Source organism: Biomphalaria glabrata, chromosome 8 (genome assembly GCF_947242115.1).
Source record: "Biomphalaria glabrata chromosome 8, xgBioGlab47.1, whole genome shotgun sequence".
NCBI lineage: Eukaryota > Metazoa > Mollusca > Gastropoda > Planorbidae > Biomphalaria > Biomphalaria glabrata.
The window spans coordinates 44,550,794-44,567,998 of record NC_074718.1 but is presented as its reverse complement, the minus strand read 5'-3'; the positions used below and the strand labels follow the sequence as shown (position 1 = coordinate 44,567,998).

Below are 17,205 nucleotides of genomic sequence, written 5' to 3'. Positions count from 1 at the left end.
CCTCAACTAAAATCTTATAGATTACAGACGTAACTTCAAACTTGCAAAATAGATAAACATAGTTTCTTTTTGAAAAGGATTTTTTTGCATTATGTGACAAAAAAATCCTTAGAAAAACACAGCTTATCTAAGGTGACGAACTCCCTTACAACTATTTCTATCAATAATGTAGAAGTTATTTCCCTTATTCCATATCAAGCGAAATAATTAATTACCAATTGAATAATTATTTTTTTTTTAATTATTCGTGTTTTGTTAGGTACACCATATGCTTAAATTATGAACCTGATCGGAGAATGCGTGTGGGAGAAAGCGTTAACAATTATTTAAGGGGACTTAACCCTCATGATTTTTACCAGACAGACAAGACGGACTGACAGAGTGAGTTGATATGAGCTTTGTATATCGAAGATAAGTACGTCCTACGCATGTTATCTCAAGGAGACTCAGTACGCGAATTCTTTTTGATTCTAGTTGGCCATGTTGAAGTTTTATTGAGTCTCCTTGACATAGTTTAGTTAATCTCGTAAATCTCGCTTACAGTATTATGGAGCTCTGGCAGGAGCTTCATTTTGAAGATACAGTCGAATCCAATTTATCAGACCACTTCAGGGCCACGATCCTCTTGGACAAGTCTGCCTAAGCAGCGTGCGGGGCCCCCAGGCAAGAGTCATATCAGGGCCTAGAATATTTTGTACGATGGGCTGACGGTAACAAAAGGACAAAATATTTGTATGGCTTTGCCCTGTAAGACGCGGGGCCTGGGGCGGTTGCCCCACTCGATGCCCCCTAAGGCCACTTCTGGTCTCAGTCTTAACCCATATCCTACTATGTACCCTGGCAGTGTACGTTTTTCAAAAACTTGTATAAAAAAAACTATGAAAGTCTTTTCTATTTTGTTTTTTGTTCTCGTTTAACAACATGTTTGACTTTTACAATTGCATTTTATTATTTTATTTCGCTTGAAAGTGACAACATTGTCAAAAATTGAATAAAAAAAAACGAAACCGGCTTGCTCTATTAACCGGATTCCACTGTATTATAGGATTTATTTACTTAAGAATTTGGTCCGAATAAGCGAGTGTCCCGATTATCCGGGTTAGACTGACTCAACTTGTTAGTTTCGAATGTACCCACAGGATTGAAGATAATTACGTTCTAGATCAATCCACGGGATGAAAGCGGGCAGGGTTCGAACCCGGAACTATCCAGACGACAGCTGGGCAGCCATCCGACTGTAGACTGTATTTCCAAACTCTAAAGCTGCTCGCCTTTCTTGATTTTAAGTCTCGTGCGTTAATCTATTTTCCAGATTGTTGCTGGTGGCAAGGCCGGTGACTCTGCACTTGTAGAAGGGGATTACGTTTTACGGGTGAATGACATCCCTTGTTCGGACGTTGGTCAAGCTTTGGATATAGTGGATACAGCATTCTCTACCCTGACTATTACAGTCTTGCGGTGAGTAAAATAAAATACATGTCACGGATGAATGTGTGTATGTAGCCTATGTATAATCTATTTTTACAATCTGCGCGAATGACCGGAAGTATGTTTTGTTTGTTAGAGAGAGACCAGCTTGTGTGTGATATGCAGTAAAGCTGATTAAAAGTTTATGTGTTCGATCTAGTGGTTTCATTGTTTTATTTCGTTAACTAGAACTGAACCAGGGACACCTAGACGTATCGAGACCTGAGGTTGATTCTATCGAGTTATAATTATAAATGTAATAGGAAAGCTGTGACAATACACTCATTTAAAAAAAAATATCAATAATAATTAAAATATGAAAGTTTTTTTTAAGCTTGATTCTTGTGATATTTCATGTATTCTCTTGTAGTGGACGGCCGTTGGCCTGTAGCACCAAACTGCTGGTAGACAATTAAACCGCTTAAGGCAGCGGTTCTCAACCTTTTAAGCTCGGCGACCCCTCTTTACAATCCCACACTCTGCCGTGACCCCCCCCCCCCCCCGGCTCGGACACAGCAATAGAAGAATAGACAAAACTATTCATTTTTTGGATGGGCTCTGGCGCCCCCTGGCAAATCGTGCACCACAGGTTGAGAACCCCTGGCTTAAGGCTTATTATAACTTGTAGAGCGTGAAATAGCTTGACTAACTTCTTGGTGAGCAGAACGAAATATACATTTGATTACAATATAGACAAATTTAAACTTCAGATAAAATGAAATCAATGTACAAGACTTGAGTAACAATATAAAATGGTATTCTGAACAAAATCTGACTCACTACAAAAACACGTCTTTTCAGTCTGGCGTTCTGGAATCCCTCTGTCTTATCTAAGACCGCTGACGACAAATCCACTTATCTTGCATCATTCACACTGCATAGCTGACCACTTCCCGCCATCACCATAGAAATACGCACACACACACACACTTCAAAACACCTCTTCTTCTTATCTTATATAATACAGACGTTACTTCAAAAAAGAAGATGATTACGTCCTACGCGTCATGCATTTAGTCATGCATATTAACCAATGACTTAAATTCTGCCAAGTCACTGGTTTTCCTGTCTAGCTCAGGCAACCCATTCCATGCTCTAATAGCACTAGGGAAGAAGGAGTATTTGTACAAATTTGTCCTAGCATATGGGACGAGGAATGTGCCTTTATCTTTGTGTCTTTCAGAGTATTTTATTAAATTTTGTTTTTTGTATTTGAAGATTATGGTTCAGTGTTTTATGTATAATTGCTACTTTACTTTTGAGTCTTCTGTCCTGAAGGCTTTCTAAATTGAGTGATTTTACTAAAGGTGTATTTGTTAAGTGTGAATATTCGTTTGTTATGAATCTCACTGCTCTATTTTGTGTCTGTTCAGGTTTCTTCTAAAACATTTGTTGACTTATAAATTCTATTTAATTAATTTTACAATTACAATTCTCCCTCCCCTCCCCAAATGAAAGGACATTCTTACTTTCTTATACTTTAGCAGGTCATTTTTACTTTCTTAATTTTTCAAGTTATCGTAAAATGAAAACATCCAAGAGAGAGAGAGAGAGAGAGAGAAAGAGAGAGAGAGAAGAGAGAGAGAGAGAGCGAGAGAAGTTAAACGATGTTGCCTCCTCCCTAAGCCTTAGGCCTGGGAGTATTTCTGGTCTAAAACAGAAAGAGAAAAAGAAAAAAACAACCTTTTTTTTGTGTGTGTGAACACCCACCCATTGTTTCCTATGGCCATTAAAAAGGATAAACACCGCTAGAGGGCGCAGAGTTGAAGGTGTCCACGAGCTGAGGGAGACCACTGCAAACAAGAGTGATGTCCCATTGGTTGGGATATCAAATATGATGGTTTGCGCAAGAAGGCATTAGCAAAGCAGGAATTCCGCTCTCTGTAAAGCAAAGCCCAGTGGCTGGCTTGCAGGTTTTTTTCTTTCAGGTTTTAGTTTCAATCGCCAAGAACGAGGACCGATTTGATTATTGACATGGACCGATTTTTGTCTTTTGAAAGATCAAAAACATTTTTGTTTGAAAAGCTCAGTGCACAATATGGATGAAACACTTACAAAATACATTTGTAAAAAAAAAAGGGGGGATTTAAACAAACTTTTACTAGAGACATTTTGAAAGATCATGTACTTATCATCATTTACTTATCATATGTAACTATCCTCCCACTTTCCTTGACCTTTCCGTTTCCACACTTTTTAAACACTTCTTTCACTCCTTCTCACACACTTCCTCTCCTTCCTCTCCACACATTTCCTCCCAATCTCCACACATTTCCTCTCCTCCCAATCTCCACACATCTCCTCTCCTCACCCTCCACACATCTCCTCCCAATCTCCACACATTTCCTCTCCTCCCAAATCTCCACACATCTCCTCTCCTCACCCTCCACACATCTCCTCCCAATCTCCACACATTTCCTCTCCTCCCAAATCTCCACACATCTCCTCTCCTCACCCTCCACACATCTCCTCCCAAATCTCCACACATTTCCTCTCCTCCCAAATCTCCACACATCTCCTCTCCTCCCAAATCTCCACACATCTCCTCTCCTCACCCTCCACACATCTCCTCACAAATCTCCACACATTTCCTCTCCTCCAAATCTCACATTTTCTTCCTCTATTTGAGGACTTTACTTTTTTTAAAAATATTCCAAAGATTTCCTATTGACAGATTTGCTGTTGTTTCAATAACCTTTACTGACCTATATAACACTGTCACATACATAGTATAAATAATGTAACCATGTCTGCATAGAGGTCAGTTTGACATGGCAAGTCATGACAATGACATCTGGGCATTCAGAATGTAGCGGCTTCATCCGCATCAGATGTGGCGACATCTGGACATTCTAGTCACGATAAATTCCTCACTCTTAAACTCATATAAATATTCCATTATCTACGATTATTTATTCATTAGCTAAAAGCTTTGATGAACTTAACATCATCTGTCCTATAGATCGCAAGATCTGAATGGAGAGCTTTTTTTTAAAGCTTTACTTTTTAAAGTTGTCTTTATTGCAGTGACAGAAAAAAAAATTGCGACCGACAACCAAGGCGAATTAATCCAAGACGATTTAATATTGTTGTCTCCCTTGGGTTATGTTGCTGCTCTTACGATGATTTTTATTAGCGGCCCCCGAAAGGGGAAAAGACGTTATTAGTTTTGTGTGACCTGTCTGTCTGTCCGTCCGTCCGTCCGTCCCGCTTAGATCTCGGAAACTAGAAGAGAACATGAAAATCGGACATCATGATATTTTAGATCATTCAAAGTTCTGATGCAACGGCTACTTTTTTCTCTTCTGAAAGTTAAAATTCTAATTTTTAAAATCAATTATGCAAGCAGTTTTTTCGGAAAAATACACCTTTTTTACAACTATTCACTTTTAAAAGTAACAAACACTGGAGGCGTTTTAGTAAGAGAAGATACGCCTTGTCATTTTTTATAACACATTTATGCAAATGGTTTTAGATTTTTATAGAAAATATTATTTTTTGCAATTGTATTGCTAAGTTATGAAAGTTCTGTCATACTAAATACTACATTTACAAAAAATAAATGCTAACTTTCTTTTTTAAAGAGAAAAAATCTATGTACTATTCAAATAAGTTGGACATAATTTAAAACAACAATTAATAAGTAGTTTTTCATATTATCGCGTGAACTGCAGAGTGCTGTCAAATTCATCGAACACAAAATTCTGAGGCTTTGAATAAGAGATTGACCCTTTACAAAACAATTAGACCAATTAGATACTCATTATAAGACATCAGTTAGGCCAGGTTCACATCTAACTTCACATTTACTTTCACATATCCCTTGGTCTGTTGGATCTTTGGGGCACCACACAGGATCGGTCAACCTTCTTTCTTCATTCTTCTCTGTCATTTGCCTTTGATAGAATTTCATTCTGATATTCTTTCTGAAAATATTGAAACCTGCCCTTTTTCCTGTCTTGGTGGACCACTGCGGGGGACGATTTTGAGTTTGTGTTTCCACACAAACTGTCTTTGTAACCTTGTTATTATTAAATCAAAATGCCTTAGAAAACCTACGTAATAATTTAATGAAATACTTACGCGGTGTACCATCAAGAATTGCTCTCTTTAGTCAGACGAGAAGATTCAAAGGGAAAAGTCTCAATACTTAAACTGTCAGACACACGTATACACCTAGTGCTATATGTATAATGAAATATATTGAATCAACTTTTACTAAGTACTATGAAGTACAGAGGAAGGAGCGCGAAGAAATGGTCATCCTAAGGAAAGCTAGCTGGACAACGTAACAGAATGGCTGCTGACCGGGGGAAATGGACGGATTCGGAAACCCGAACTGTCAAAGCACTTCTACAACGAAAGTCAAGAGAGAGAGAGAGAGAGATGATGATGATGGTAATAATGGTGATGATGATGATGACGATGATGATAATGATGATGATGGTGATAATGATGATGATGATGATAATGGTGATGCTAATAGTAATGATGATGATAATGGGGATGATGATAATGATGATGATGATAATGGTGATGATAATGGTGATGATGATGATGATGATAATGGTGATGATGATAATGGTGATGATGATGATAATGGGGATGATGATGATGATGAAATATGAAGTGATGCTAAGAGTGCAAACAGTTTAATAGCCTCACTGCTGTGAGTCCTAGTAATGTCTTAGTCTAAGGGAGTAAACCCTAACAGAAAATATGATTCCTGGAGCCCCTTTGTGGAGGAACAGTCATAAGACCACTGCAGACTCTTAAAGCCGCCTGACCCCAAACTGCAAGGGGTCTCAATCTCCTTTGGATCTTATCACAATGGAACAGAGTCTGGTACCGCCACCGGCGTGGAAAATCACCCGGAAAAAAATGTATATGTTCAATTTTTTAGTTTTAAATTAGATAATGACAGATCTGTTTTCTATTTTCTGATGGATATTTGTACATTGTTCGTTGCGTTTTTTTTTTTTTTTTTTTTTTTGGCAGCTACTAGATAGATTTAACTATCTAAATATATGACAATTAAAATTTCTAGACATTACTTTCTTGCTAACTGGTCTTATTTTGCGTACTTTACTGACTGGTCCTGTAATTGTTTCCCTTTACTAACCATTCTCGTGGTTACGTCCCTTTCTAAACGGTCTTGTGATCCCCCACGTACTCTACATCTCACGTCTACATGTGCGATCACGTGATCATTCAGTATTTCTACGCCGCGCTTCATGGAGGGATATGAAAGTAGTTGGGGGGAGGGGGGAGTCGGTCAAGATCAAATTTACTATGGGTATGTAATAACTGTAACAAAAACCCAAACAGCAAAGAATGCGTCATTACCTCCTTCAACTAAGTCCCAACAAACTTAGCAACATAAAAAAAACTAGCAAAATACCCCCCCCCCCAAAAAAAAAAAAATAAATAAAAAAATTACAAAGAAAAAAAAAAACAACTACAAAACTTATCTAAGGGGTAGAGTCCACATTTACATCCATACTTCTCAATACAGTAAGATTTATTTCCCTTTTCGGTATCAAACAACTATATCTTTCCCTTGTTTGAAACGCCAAACAAAGCAGTTTATTAATAGTTAATTAACTAATTGGTTATTTTTTAAAAAAAAAAGGAAAATGATTTTAAATGTACAAGTACTCTGTTTCTTTTTGTCTAAAAGACGGCATGCTTTTAGATACCGGTTTAAATATATTTATTCATAAGTGGATTTTTTATTAAAGCTTTCGAAAAAAAGAAAAAGTGTATGGCCTCTACAAAAATATCTACCCCGGGCCTCCACACGCTTAAAACCGTCCCTGTTTATTACATTTTATTCATTACATCTTTAATCTCACTTTCTAAGTAATAATGGAAGTTAAACGACGCCAAACCCTTAGTAAAATCACTAAATTTAGAAAGCCTTCAGGACAGAAGGCTCAAAAGTAAAGTAGCAATCATACATAAAACACTGAACCATAATCTTCAAATACAAAAACAGAATTTAATAAAATATTCAGAAAGACACAAAGATATAGGCACAGCCCTCATTCCATATGCTAGGACAAATTTGTACAAATACTCCTTCTTCCCTAGTGCTATTAGAGCATGGAATGGGTTGCCTGAGCTAGCCAGGAAAACCAGTGACTTGGCAGAATTTAAGTCATTGTTTAATATGCATGACTAAATGCATGACGCGTAGGACGTAATCATCTTCTTTTTTGAAGTAACATCTGTATTATTTAAGATAAGATAAAAGAAAAGCCAAAATTCGTTATTAACTCTTTCTCTCCGTAATTATTTACCACATTCTGGTGGAATCAACGTTGGTATCGTCAGTTAGGGGAGAATAAGTTAAAACTCCATACCGCAGAGTTCTGGTGTTGAACCGTTGAGATACCAATTACAGACTACTTTTGATGGCTCCTTATTTCCCACGTCTGTAACTAAGATATTCTATACTTGGACCAGACTTACTCTCCACGCGTGGGAAAAAAAAACATGTTTGGTTTCTGTTTTCTGTCCAGTAATAACGCAGTTACGCATCCTTGCACACAGGGACAGCAACTCTAGATTTGGGTGCAGACTGCATCGCCACTGCAGTCCGTGACGCATTGACTTGCCCTTAGTTGCCCATTCAATGTGTGAGAATGCTCGGCCTGTGTTCAGCTCGGTAGTTGTGTGTATGACTTGATTGCTTCTGCTAGTCGTTAAGTCCTCCTGTGTGTCAGACCAGGACTTAGAATGGATTAGTTTTGACTCATGTGAATTCTTCTTGACGTTTCTCAGTGGATTTACTAAATTATTTCTACGTGTGAAGTGGTAAGCAACTCTGTTTAAGGAGATCTGGGTTTTATCATGAGAAATGAAAAAGATGTATTTAGTAAATAATTCGTTGTTTTGTTATGAAAACTGCATGATGGGATGTCAGACCATTCGAAATTAAACGATACGCATCAATCGATCACTATCAATCACTGTTTCTATCAGGCTGATATGAATATCTATAGATCTACCAACTCTACTAACCTACCTGGGTATTTACCTGTCAGTCTATACTGTCCAGATAAATTGGTGTAGAACAGTGGACTGAGTGATTTGTTCGTTTTTTGAAACAAACTTTGTTTCCTTTGTTTTTCAAACATGATTTTTGTCTGTAATTTCTTATTTACTTCTATGCAGAATGTTTCCATGCTGCTGATAGATATGTATAGTTTCGTATCTTTGGTCATTATTATTATCACTCTCTTCTGCTTGAAACACAAAGTCATCATTCTAAGTCAAACCTTGTTGCTTCCCCTCCTAGTCTCCTGACCCTATTCCTTCGTTCTCTCTCTCTCTCTCTCACCTGTCTCTCTAATCTCATAATTTACAGAAGCTCCACAAAATTAGCTTCTAAATCCAATTGTCAGTTAAACATTAACTATGTGCCCTTGACATTGACAAGAACTAGAGACTGTTTGTTTCAAAACAAGTTTGATTAATTTGTGTTTTATTCGAGAATCTAGATTGATAAATTTTTTGAGTGAAATAATTTCAATGATTTTGTGATGTAACTGAAGCTTAAGGCTTAGAAATAAAAACAAAAAAATCTTCTCAGTGCTTGAAAAATGAGTTCTGCCTGCGACCTGCGGACACCTGGGGTCGAGATGCAATGTTTGGGGACCTAGACACCGATGAGTTCTCTTCCATTACTCGCGCAATGGGGGCGAGCGTCCTGGCGTCAAGATGTTATGTCTCGGGACCTAGACCTTTATGATTTCTCTTGTATTACCAGCGCCATGGGGTCTAGCGCAATGGGGGTCGAGATGTTATGTCTTGGGACACATCTTTCATTTTTTTCCCTATAATTCAAATGACTTTCATTGTTTGGAAGCAAAGAAAAAAATATGGTGGGGAAAAAAAGGGGGGGGGAGGGATTGTTTGCCGTCAGGTCGTGGTGTCTGTCAGCTCATGCATTCCACTCCCGACTTAATTAACAGCATTTTACTGAATTAGGAATTTTATTTAAAAAAAAAAAAGGTCTGCCCACTAGAGTTCAATCGAATGTGTGCTTACAGCCCGGGGAAAGGACGTGACGTTTTCTGAACATTTTCCACGTCTGCTCTAAGTTTGGACTCTTGTAATCGATTTCTTATTTTTTTTCTTGTATTCGATTATTTAATCCGTTTCGATTATTTAATCCGGTTCAAACGTTGAAAAAAATAATCATAGGAAGAAGGTCATTGATAGTACAGGCCCTGCGATTGTTCAGCTCAATCAAGTCAAGAAATAAAATTATTCTGTGACATATTCACCTATATTTTGTTTTTTACAATTTCTACATGTTCTTCCTGCATATCGCTTGTTCTATGCAGACCAGAATCTCCAAAAATGTGTTACTGGACAGTAACATAGCAATTTCTTTCTCTTCGAGAGGTTTATTTTTAATCGAGAAGATATTTTTTTATCTAACTATCGATCTGGTCATGCGAGACCAGCTTCTATGATTGTTGATTGATTCATTGGCGTTCCCATCTCATTCAGAAAGAGGGGGGGGGGTGAGAGAGGAACGCAAATTAAAAAACACGCCTCTCCATATCAAGAGGAAAGGTAAGTTTGGAAACTATATATTCTTGAAAAGCTAAATATTCTTTAAGTGAATAATGTTATGAATAAATATAGAGGTCGTCTTGCAGTGAAGCGTTCAATCAGGACGTATCCAAACCTTGTAACATGATATAGGTCAGTGCTGTGCGCCGTTTTGATGGTCTTTCTTCTACAAAGTACAAATATGTTTTGGGCTATCAAAATAAATGTTACACAATTTGAATACAAAACTAAACAAACATTTTTGTTTTTAATGCAGCCACCCAACCGGAAGTGAGACATTCAGACGTCTTCTATTAAACGGGGTCACGACGCGAAGCCATGGCGCCGTGTTTTGTATTGAACTTTTGTGTTAGAGAGTAGAATGAGAAGAATAGATCACGTGATTTGGGAAAAAAAAGGGGGGGGGGGCGCACAAAAACACACTTTGATTATAGATCGCGTGTGTAAAATATTGTGCAGCGGAAACATCACCCCCACCCCCCTCTCCACCTCCTGCACGGTAAATTTGTTCAGCGGTGCACTTTAACCTTTGCCTCCTAGAGGACCATAAGACGGAGGCCTATTACTCGAGGGCTGATAGCGTGAAGCATTTCATGAAAAGACTAATATGTATTTTTTAGCAAACCAACAAATGTTTGTTTCTGTCTGTTTCGTCACCCACTTTCCACTCTATTGATTCATGTAACTCCGTGATTTCGTCTTAGCAGCATAGTCCCCCCCCCCCCCCCCACCTTTTTCTTTGGGTTCTACGTCGTTTCGCATGAGTAAGTTTTGTGTGAACCCATCTGTAGAAAATTAAATGTTGCCACACACACACACATGACATAAAAGCATAAGGTCAGGACAATCTGAATAACTCGAATGATATGACCTTTCTTGAGCCTCGATATCAGGTCAAGTTGTGGGGGGGGGGGGGTGAAAAAGGGGGGGGTGTTACAAAGAAGCGATTGTATTATTTCATGTGTTTACTTTTTAACTGTACATTCTCTGTGACCATGTAAAATGGCCTTTTGGGGATATCAACGTTGACTCTGTCAAAACTTCAAACTATCTGACTTGTTTTCAAACACTGAAGTCAACTTTTTGATGTTATGTCCACTTCTAGATGCCATGTCCATTTCTAGACGTCATGTCCATTTCTAGATGTCATGTCCATTTCTAGATGTCATTCCTATTTCTTGATGTCATATCTATTTCTTGATTTTATGCCCACATGTCATGCCCTCTTCTTAATTTCATGTCCATTTTTTTTTTGCCATGCCTACTTCTCGATGCCATGCCCAGTACTTGATGCCATGTCCGCTACTTGATGCCATGCCCAGTACCTGATGCCATGTCCAGTACCTGATGCCATGTCCAGTACCTGATGCCATGTCCACTACTTGATGCCATGCCCACTTCTCGATGCCATGCCCACTTCTCGATGCCATGCCCACTTCTCGATGCCATGCCCAGTACCTGATGCCATGACCACTACTTTATGCCGTGCCCACGTTTAGTCTCTTGTCAACGGCTATGGATGACTCTCGCAAGTGTAGGTGTGTCCTTTTGTACAATGATTGTATTAAAGAGGTAGATCTTGGTCTTCAGACTGATTTGTTTCTTAAAAGACGGCTGTTGCTTTCGCTGTCCAACATGCAGCATAGTAATATACATCTCCAGCGCTTGTGATATCGCTGTCTAGATAGACTGTTCTATCTGTTCAAGGTCTGTATGCCCAACGATGACGTGGTACTTGATGACCTCATCACCTCTAGCCAACACGCGCATAAGTTTGGTTTTTATTAAGATTTATTCAGAGGCCGATTTTTAAATGCGTCTCTATACAGGCTCTCCGTAATCTTTTGCATTAATTTACTCGTATTCCCGAGTGATGCTATATCGTCTGCTATATCGTCTGCCAAAATTCAGGTCCGTCAGTCGGGCTAGTTCATGCCCTTGGGATACCGAATGTTTTTTTTTTAAAATGACATCGTTGATGGCTAGCAGAAAGAGAAATAGAAAATACATCCTTGTCTCACAGCTGACCTGATGTTGAAGAACTCACTTATTCCATCATCTTTTCTAGATTTGCAGTAGAGATTTTGAAGACATTTGGACAACATTTTTGAGAGCTGTCATATTCTCTTGTAATATTCCAGAATGATTTACGATGTCCGCTTTCAAAGGATTTTTTGAAATCTACAAAACTTATTATCAGCCTTTATTTGTATTTCAGGCTTTGCTTGATGATAGTTCGCGGGATGAAAATCTGTTCAGTGCATGATCTGACTTTACGATAGCCTGCCTGCTTTTCTCTGAGCCTTTTGTCTGCGGCTTGTTGCAGTCGTCATAGCTAAGCAGTACAGACTGTAACTGAGCACTTGACCTGGAACAGTGGCTTAGCTAGGAATTTGCCATCATTTGTGGGCCCGGGTGGCTTGACCTCTTCGAGGGCCCCTGCATTTTGCATAATATTTTATGTAAAAAAAACAATTTTGAACACTCATTTGTAAGCCCCCCCCCTCAAGTGGGGGCCCAGGGGGATTTTCAAATTCTCCCCACTCCTCCCCCAACCTAGATACGCCAGTGACCTGGAACCGCGGATGGAGTCTACGGAGTATTTAAAAGTTGTGCAAGACTAAGTGTCACTTTTGTTGTGATGAAAAGCAGGTCCTGAAATTGAGCGTCATTGACCAAGTCAATGTTGTAATCACGGTATGTTGATCTTGCATATTATGGCACGTCCATTTTTGTCAGAATTCTTGTATCTAAGTCACACTAATCAAGACGTGAAGGCCACTTCATCGGATTGTTTGATATCTCAAACATTAGAGGGGAGACTACGCTCAATTTTCTTTTTCCTTTAACGCAGTGTTTCCCAAACTTTTTCCGTAACGGAACACTTTGCACATTCTGAATAATTAGCGGTACACTTTGTTTATTTTTTATTTTTTTTTTTTGAAGAGAGATTAATTCACGTGGTGGCCAACTAGTTAACTATTCCACTAGTTCCTGGGACACCTATTCAGGACTCTCGGAACACTACGGTGCCACTGAACACAGTTTAGGAAACACTGCTTTAAAGAAATACGATAATGGTTTAAATGTCGGCATCCCACGGCGTCAATGCTGTTCAGTATACGTCTCTACTTAATGAACTGTAGAATTGTATTAGGCCCAAAAATAAGCCTTTGAAGCATTGCAATAGACCAGGGGTTCTCAACCTGAGGGTCGCGACCCTCTTTGGGGGTCGATTGACCATTTGCCAGGTGTCGCCTAAGACCATCGAAAATGTGGATTGTTATTGTCTATTCTTCTATTGCTGTATGTGTGTATGGGGAGGAGGGTCGCGGCAGAGTAGGGGTTTGTAAAAAAAGGGGTCGCCGAGCTTAAAAGGTTGAGAACCGCTGTAATAGACCATTAACAACGACCTGGAGGTCACGTGATTCAATGCGTGTACCAAATTGTTGAGTTTATTGAAAATGTGAGCTAGTAACGACATATTTTGTTCTATTTTTATTTCTCCACGATTCTCCTCTTCTTCTGAAGTCGACATCGACAGCGACTATGTCAAGGAATGAAACACCTGCAAGACACTTAGCGTGAACATTTCCTTTACTTCTGCAAATATCAAACACTTTCTTTGATTCGATTCTCTCCCCCTTTTTTTTAAAACAGCTCTATGGCGGTAACTTCAAAACTCTCTAAGCAAACACTTCGAGTCTGTCGGTTTGGAAACCATATCTGTGTGTCAAGAGCACTGAGGTCATAGGGCGTAATGATCAAGGAATCAAATTTTCTCACATGGTCTAGTTCTAGATCTACTATTTCTTCTATCGGACCCACACAGGACATACTAGACTTATAACCAACTAGCAGGCCAAGACAACTTATCAACTCCTAATTTTTTTTTTCGTATACATTTTGTTTTATAACATTAGTTTGTGTGTGTGTGTTTGCTTTTAAAACAATATAAGGCTACAACTGTCTAGGGCTGAATTCGGCCCGTAGAACCCAGGCCGTGATACAGTATAATTGTTTGCTGAAGCATTTAGAACAATTTAGGGTGGGACCGGGGGGGGGGGAGAATGAAATGAGGAATAAATGCAAAATTTATTCATTTAACGCAAACCGAATTAGTGTTTATTTCAATGCATTGATTCACAAGTACTCATTCCGCCTGCCTGTGGCTGTATCGCACTGCAATTCTCGTTTCGACTTCTTCTTATACTTACAAAACATGAAACTAATTATAACTAATAGTAGTGATTATTTATTGGGTTTGATATCGAAAATGGGAAATGAATCTAGCAGTATATATATATATATATATATAAATATATATATATATATATATATTGGTTTGCCTGTTCAGTCTATGGAACAAAGATTCGGAACTCGCTCGCTGTTCAACACAGTCAGATCGCGTGCACCATAAGTTAAAGAATAACCTGAACTCTCGGCTCAAATTGAAATTTCGCACAATTATTTCTTGTAACTGATAAAACAATAATCAATAAATAATTTTTTAAAAAAAAAAGGTTATTAACTATTGGGAATTATTTTATTTTTTTTGGTATCAAACTTGGGAAAGAAATTGTATTTGTTTTTACAAGTTGAGCCCTCAGTTCGAACCCAAGTTGTACATTTTTAAAATGCATTTAAAAAGCGATCACGGCAACATTCACATATACCTGCTTCTTTAACCCATACACTGTTTTCCCAACTGGTCCAGACAAGTGATAGGATCATAGCGCATTGAGAAAGCTAAAATCATGAAGTAGCGCTAAAAGACGAGTCTCAAACCCTTTCTCTCGGGCTAGCTACATCCCTGAACTCACTAAATATGTGTTGGTGCTGTTGTTTATCGAAAAAAAGACACAAAGATAAAGGCACACTTCTTATTCTATAATCTAGGAGAAATTCATACAAGTGCTCCTTCTTTCTTAGTGCGAAAATAGCATGGAATGGGTTGCCTGAATCAGCCAGGAAAACCAATGGCTTAGCAGAGTTTAGACTCTAATAAACATCTTCACTTGTGAAGGAACGTCTGTAATTGATAAGATAAGATAAGATAAGATATATTTACTTTTTCTTTATTATTTTCAATGTCACAGAATGGAACACATTTTAAATAAAGCAATTTCAGGAGAGAAAAAATAACAACATGAGAAAGCTATGGGACCAGTTCGGCACACAATGTCACTGACCAATGAAAACACTTTAAGTAGGTAATAAAGTCTATGACCTTTAAAGCCAGACACTCTCAGTGCGATTTGAAGGCTGTAATGTTGACTTAACTAATGGTACCAACATGCCGGATCGGTAAACACGCTTATGTCTATTCATATCCTTAACGGAATTTCCCGGACTATGAAGTGAAAGCAGTCTTGGAGTTACACATAACTTCCTGTCGTCGTGTCGTGTTCTCACGGACTTAGGGTCTAATTATCTCGTCCTCTCTCATTCTCTTCCAAACACTCTAATACTTTCTCTCCCTCTCATAACTCTCTCACTGCCTCTTCCTCTCTCCCATACTCTTTTTTTTTCTGTCGCTCTCTCTCATCTCTCTCATTCTCTCTCTCTTTCTCTCTCTTTCATTTGTCAATTGCTGCCAACTGTTAGTATATAATTCTTCCTTTCGCGATTGGTTAATTCTGTCTCTCTCTCTTCATTCTCTCCCCCCCCCCCCTCTCTCTCCCTCTTCGGTTTAATTTAGTCGCCTCAATGGAATAGTGTTACCATATGGTTGGACTTTAAAACCTTCATTTTCGATTCTTTTTAACACAACTCCCCTGATAGGTTTGAACTTGCTGACAATGCATAGTCTAAGACAAGGTATGTGTGTGTGTGTGCGTATGCTTTTTTATCATTAATATGTGTTCGTTTTAATTGAAACTTCTAGAAGTTCTTATCTAGTTCCACGAACTATCAATTCATGTCACAATCTGGGATTTCTTTCTGAATTTGTTTTCAAGTTTAAATCTCAAAGTATTTCTTAATGTCAGTGTTGTATTCATCTATACTGGTCAGTACTTTCAGTGTTGTATCTATCTATACTGGTCAGTATTTTCAGTGTTGTGTTCATCTACACTGGTCAGTATTTTCAGTGTTGTATAATTTACACTGGACAGTATTTTCAGTGTTGTATTCATCTACACTGGTCAATACTTTCAGTGTTATAATTTACACTGGTCAGTATTTTCAGTGTTATAATTTACACTGGTCAGTATTTTCAGTGTTGAATTCATTTACACTGGTTAGTATTTTCAGTGTTGTATTAATTTATACAGGTTAGTATTTTTAGTGTTGTATTCATTTACACTGGTTAGTATTTTCAGTGTTGTATTCATCTACACTGGTGAATACTTTCAGTGTTGTATTCATTTGCACTGGTCAGTATTTTTAGAGTTGTATTCATTTACACTGGTTAGTATTTTCAGTGATGTATTCATTTACCCTGGTCAGTATTTTCAGTGTTGTATTCATTTACACTGGTCAGTATTTTCAGTGTTGTATTCATTTACACTGGTCAGTATTTTCAGTGCTGTATTCATTTACACTGGTCAGTATTTTCAGTGTTGTATTCATCTACACTGGTCATTATTTTCAGTGTTGTGTTCATTTACACTGGTCAGTATTTTCAGTGTTGTATTCATTTACACTGGTCAGTATTTTCAGTGCTGTATTCATTTACACTGGTCAGTATTTTCAGTGTTGTATTCATCTACACTGGTCATTATTTTCAGTGTTGTGTTCATTTACACTGGTCAGTAGTGTCGTTCACTGCTTTGAGGTCCCGTATGATTACATCCATGTAATGGATGTTTTTCTTGATTCAGTCGAGAGTTACCCATGAAGGAAGACTCTCGGGATGAGATAGTCCTCCATAATTAACAACTATATATCACAAAAGCCTTAACTTAGTCAACTATTTAAAAGACACTATATCAAGTCTACAGAGGTAGCACTGGAATAAAAATGACCAAGTTACATGTTTACTGCTCCTTAAGGTATAAATATTTTGAATATTTGACTGTAGCATACATTTTAATAGTTTGCACTTGATTTTAAACCCCCCCCCCAAAAAAAAAAGACACCAAAGAATCGAATCTACAGTCTATTGAGTGTTTGGTCCATTGAATATTAAGTGTAGGCTACTCACAC

The 17,205-nt window shown here is 38.2% G+C and overlaps 1 protein-coding gene across 4 annotated transcripts in view; it reads left to right on the top strand.

Moving 5' to 3' along the window:
- LOC106069798 (uncharacterized) overlaps positions 1–17,205 on the top strand; it is a 178,833-nt gene that overhangs the window by 10,555 nt on the left and 151,073 nt on the right. For 3 of the 4 annotated variants that reach the window (XM_056038730.1, XM_056038731.1, XM_056038732.1), the window contains one exon: positions 1,313–1,458. In XM_056038730.1, coding sequence (XP_055894705.1) covers positions 1,313–1,458 — 146 coding nt within the window. Of the gene's footprint in view, positions 1–1,312; positions 1,459–8,086; positions 8,287–17,205 lie in introns of those variants that run through there. The other variant, XM_056038733.1, reaches the window with a different exon arrangement.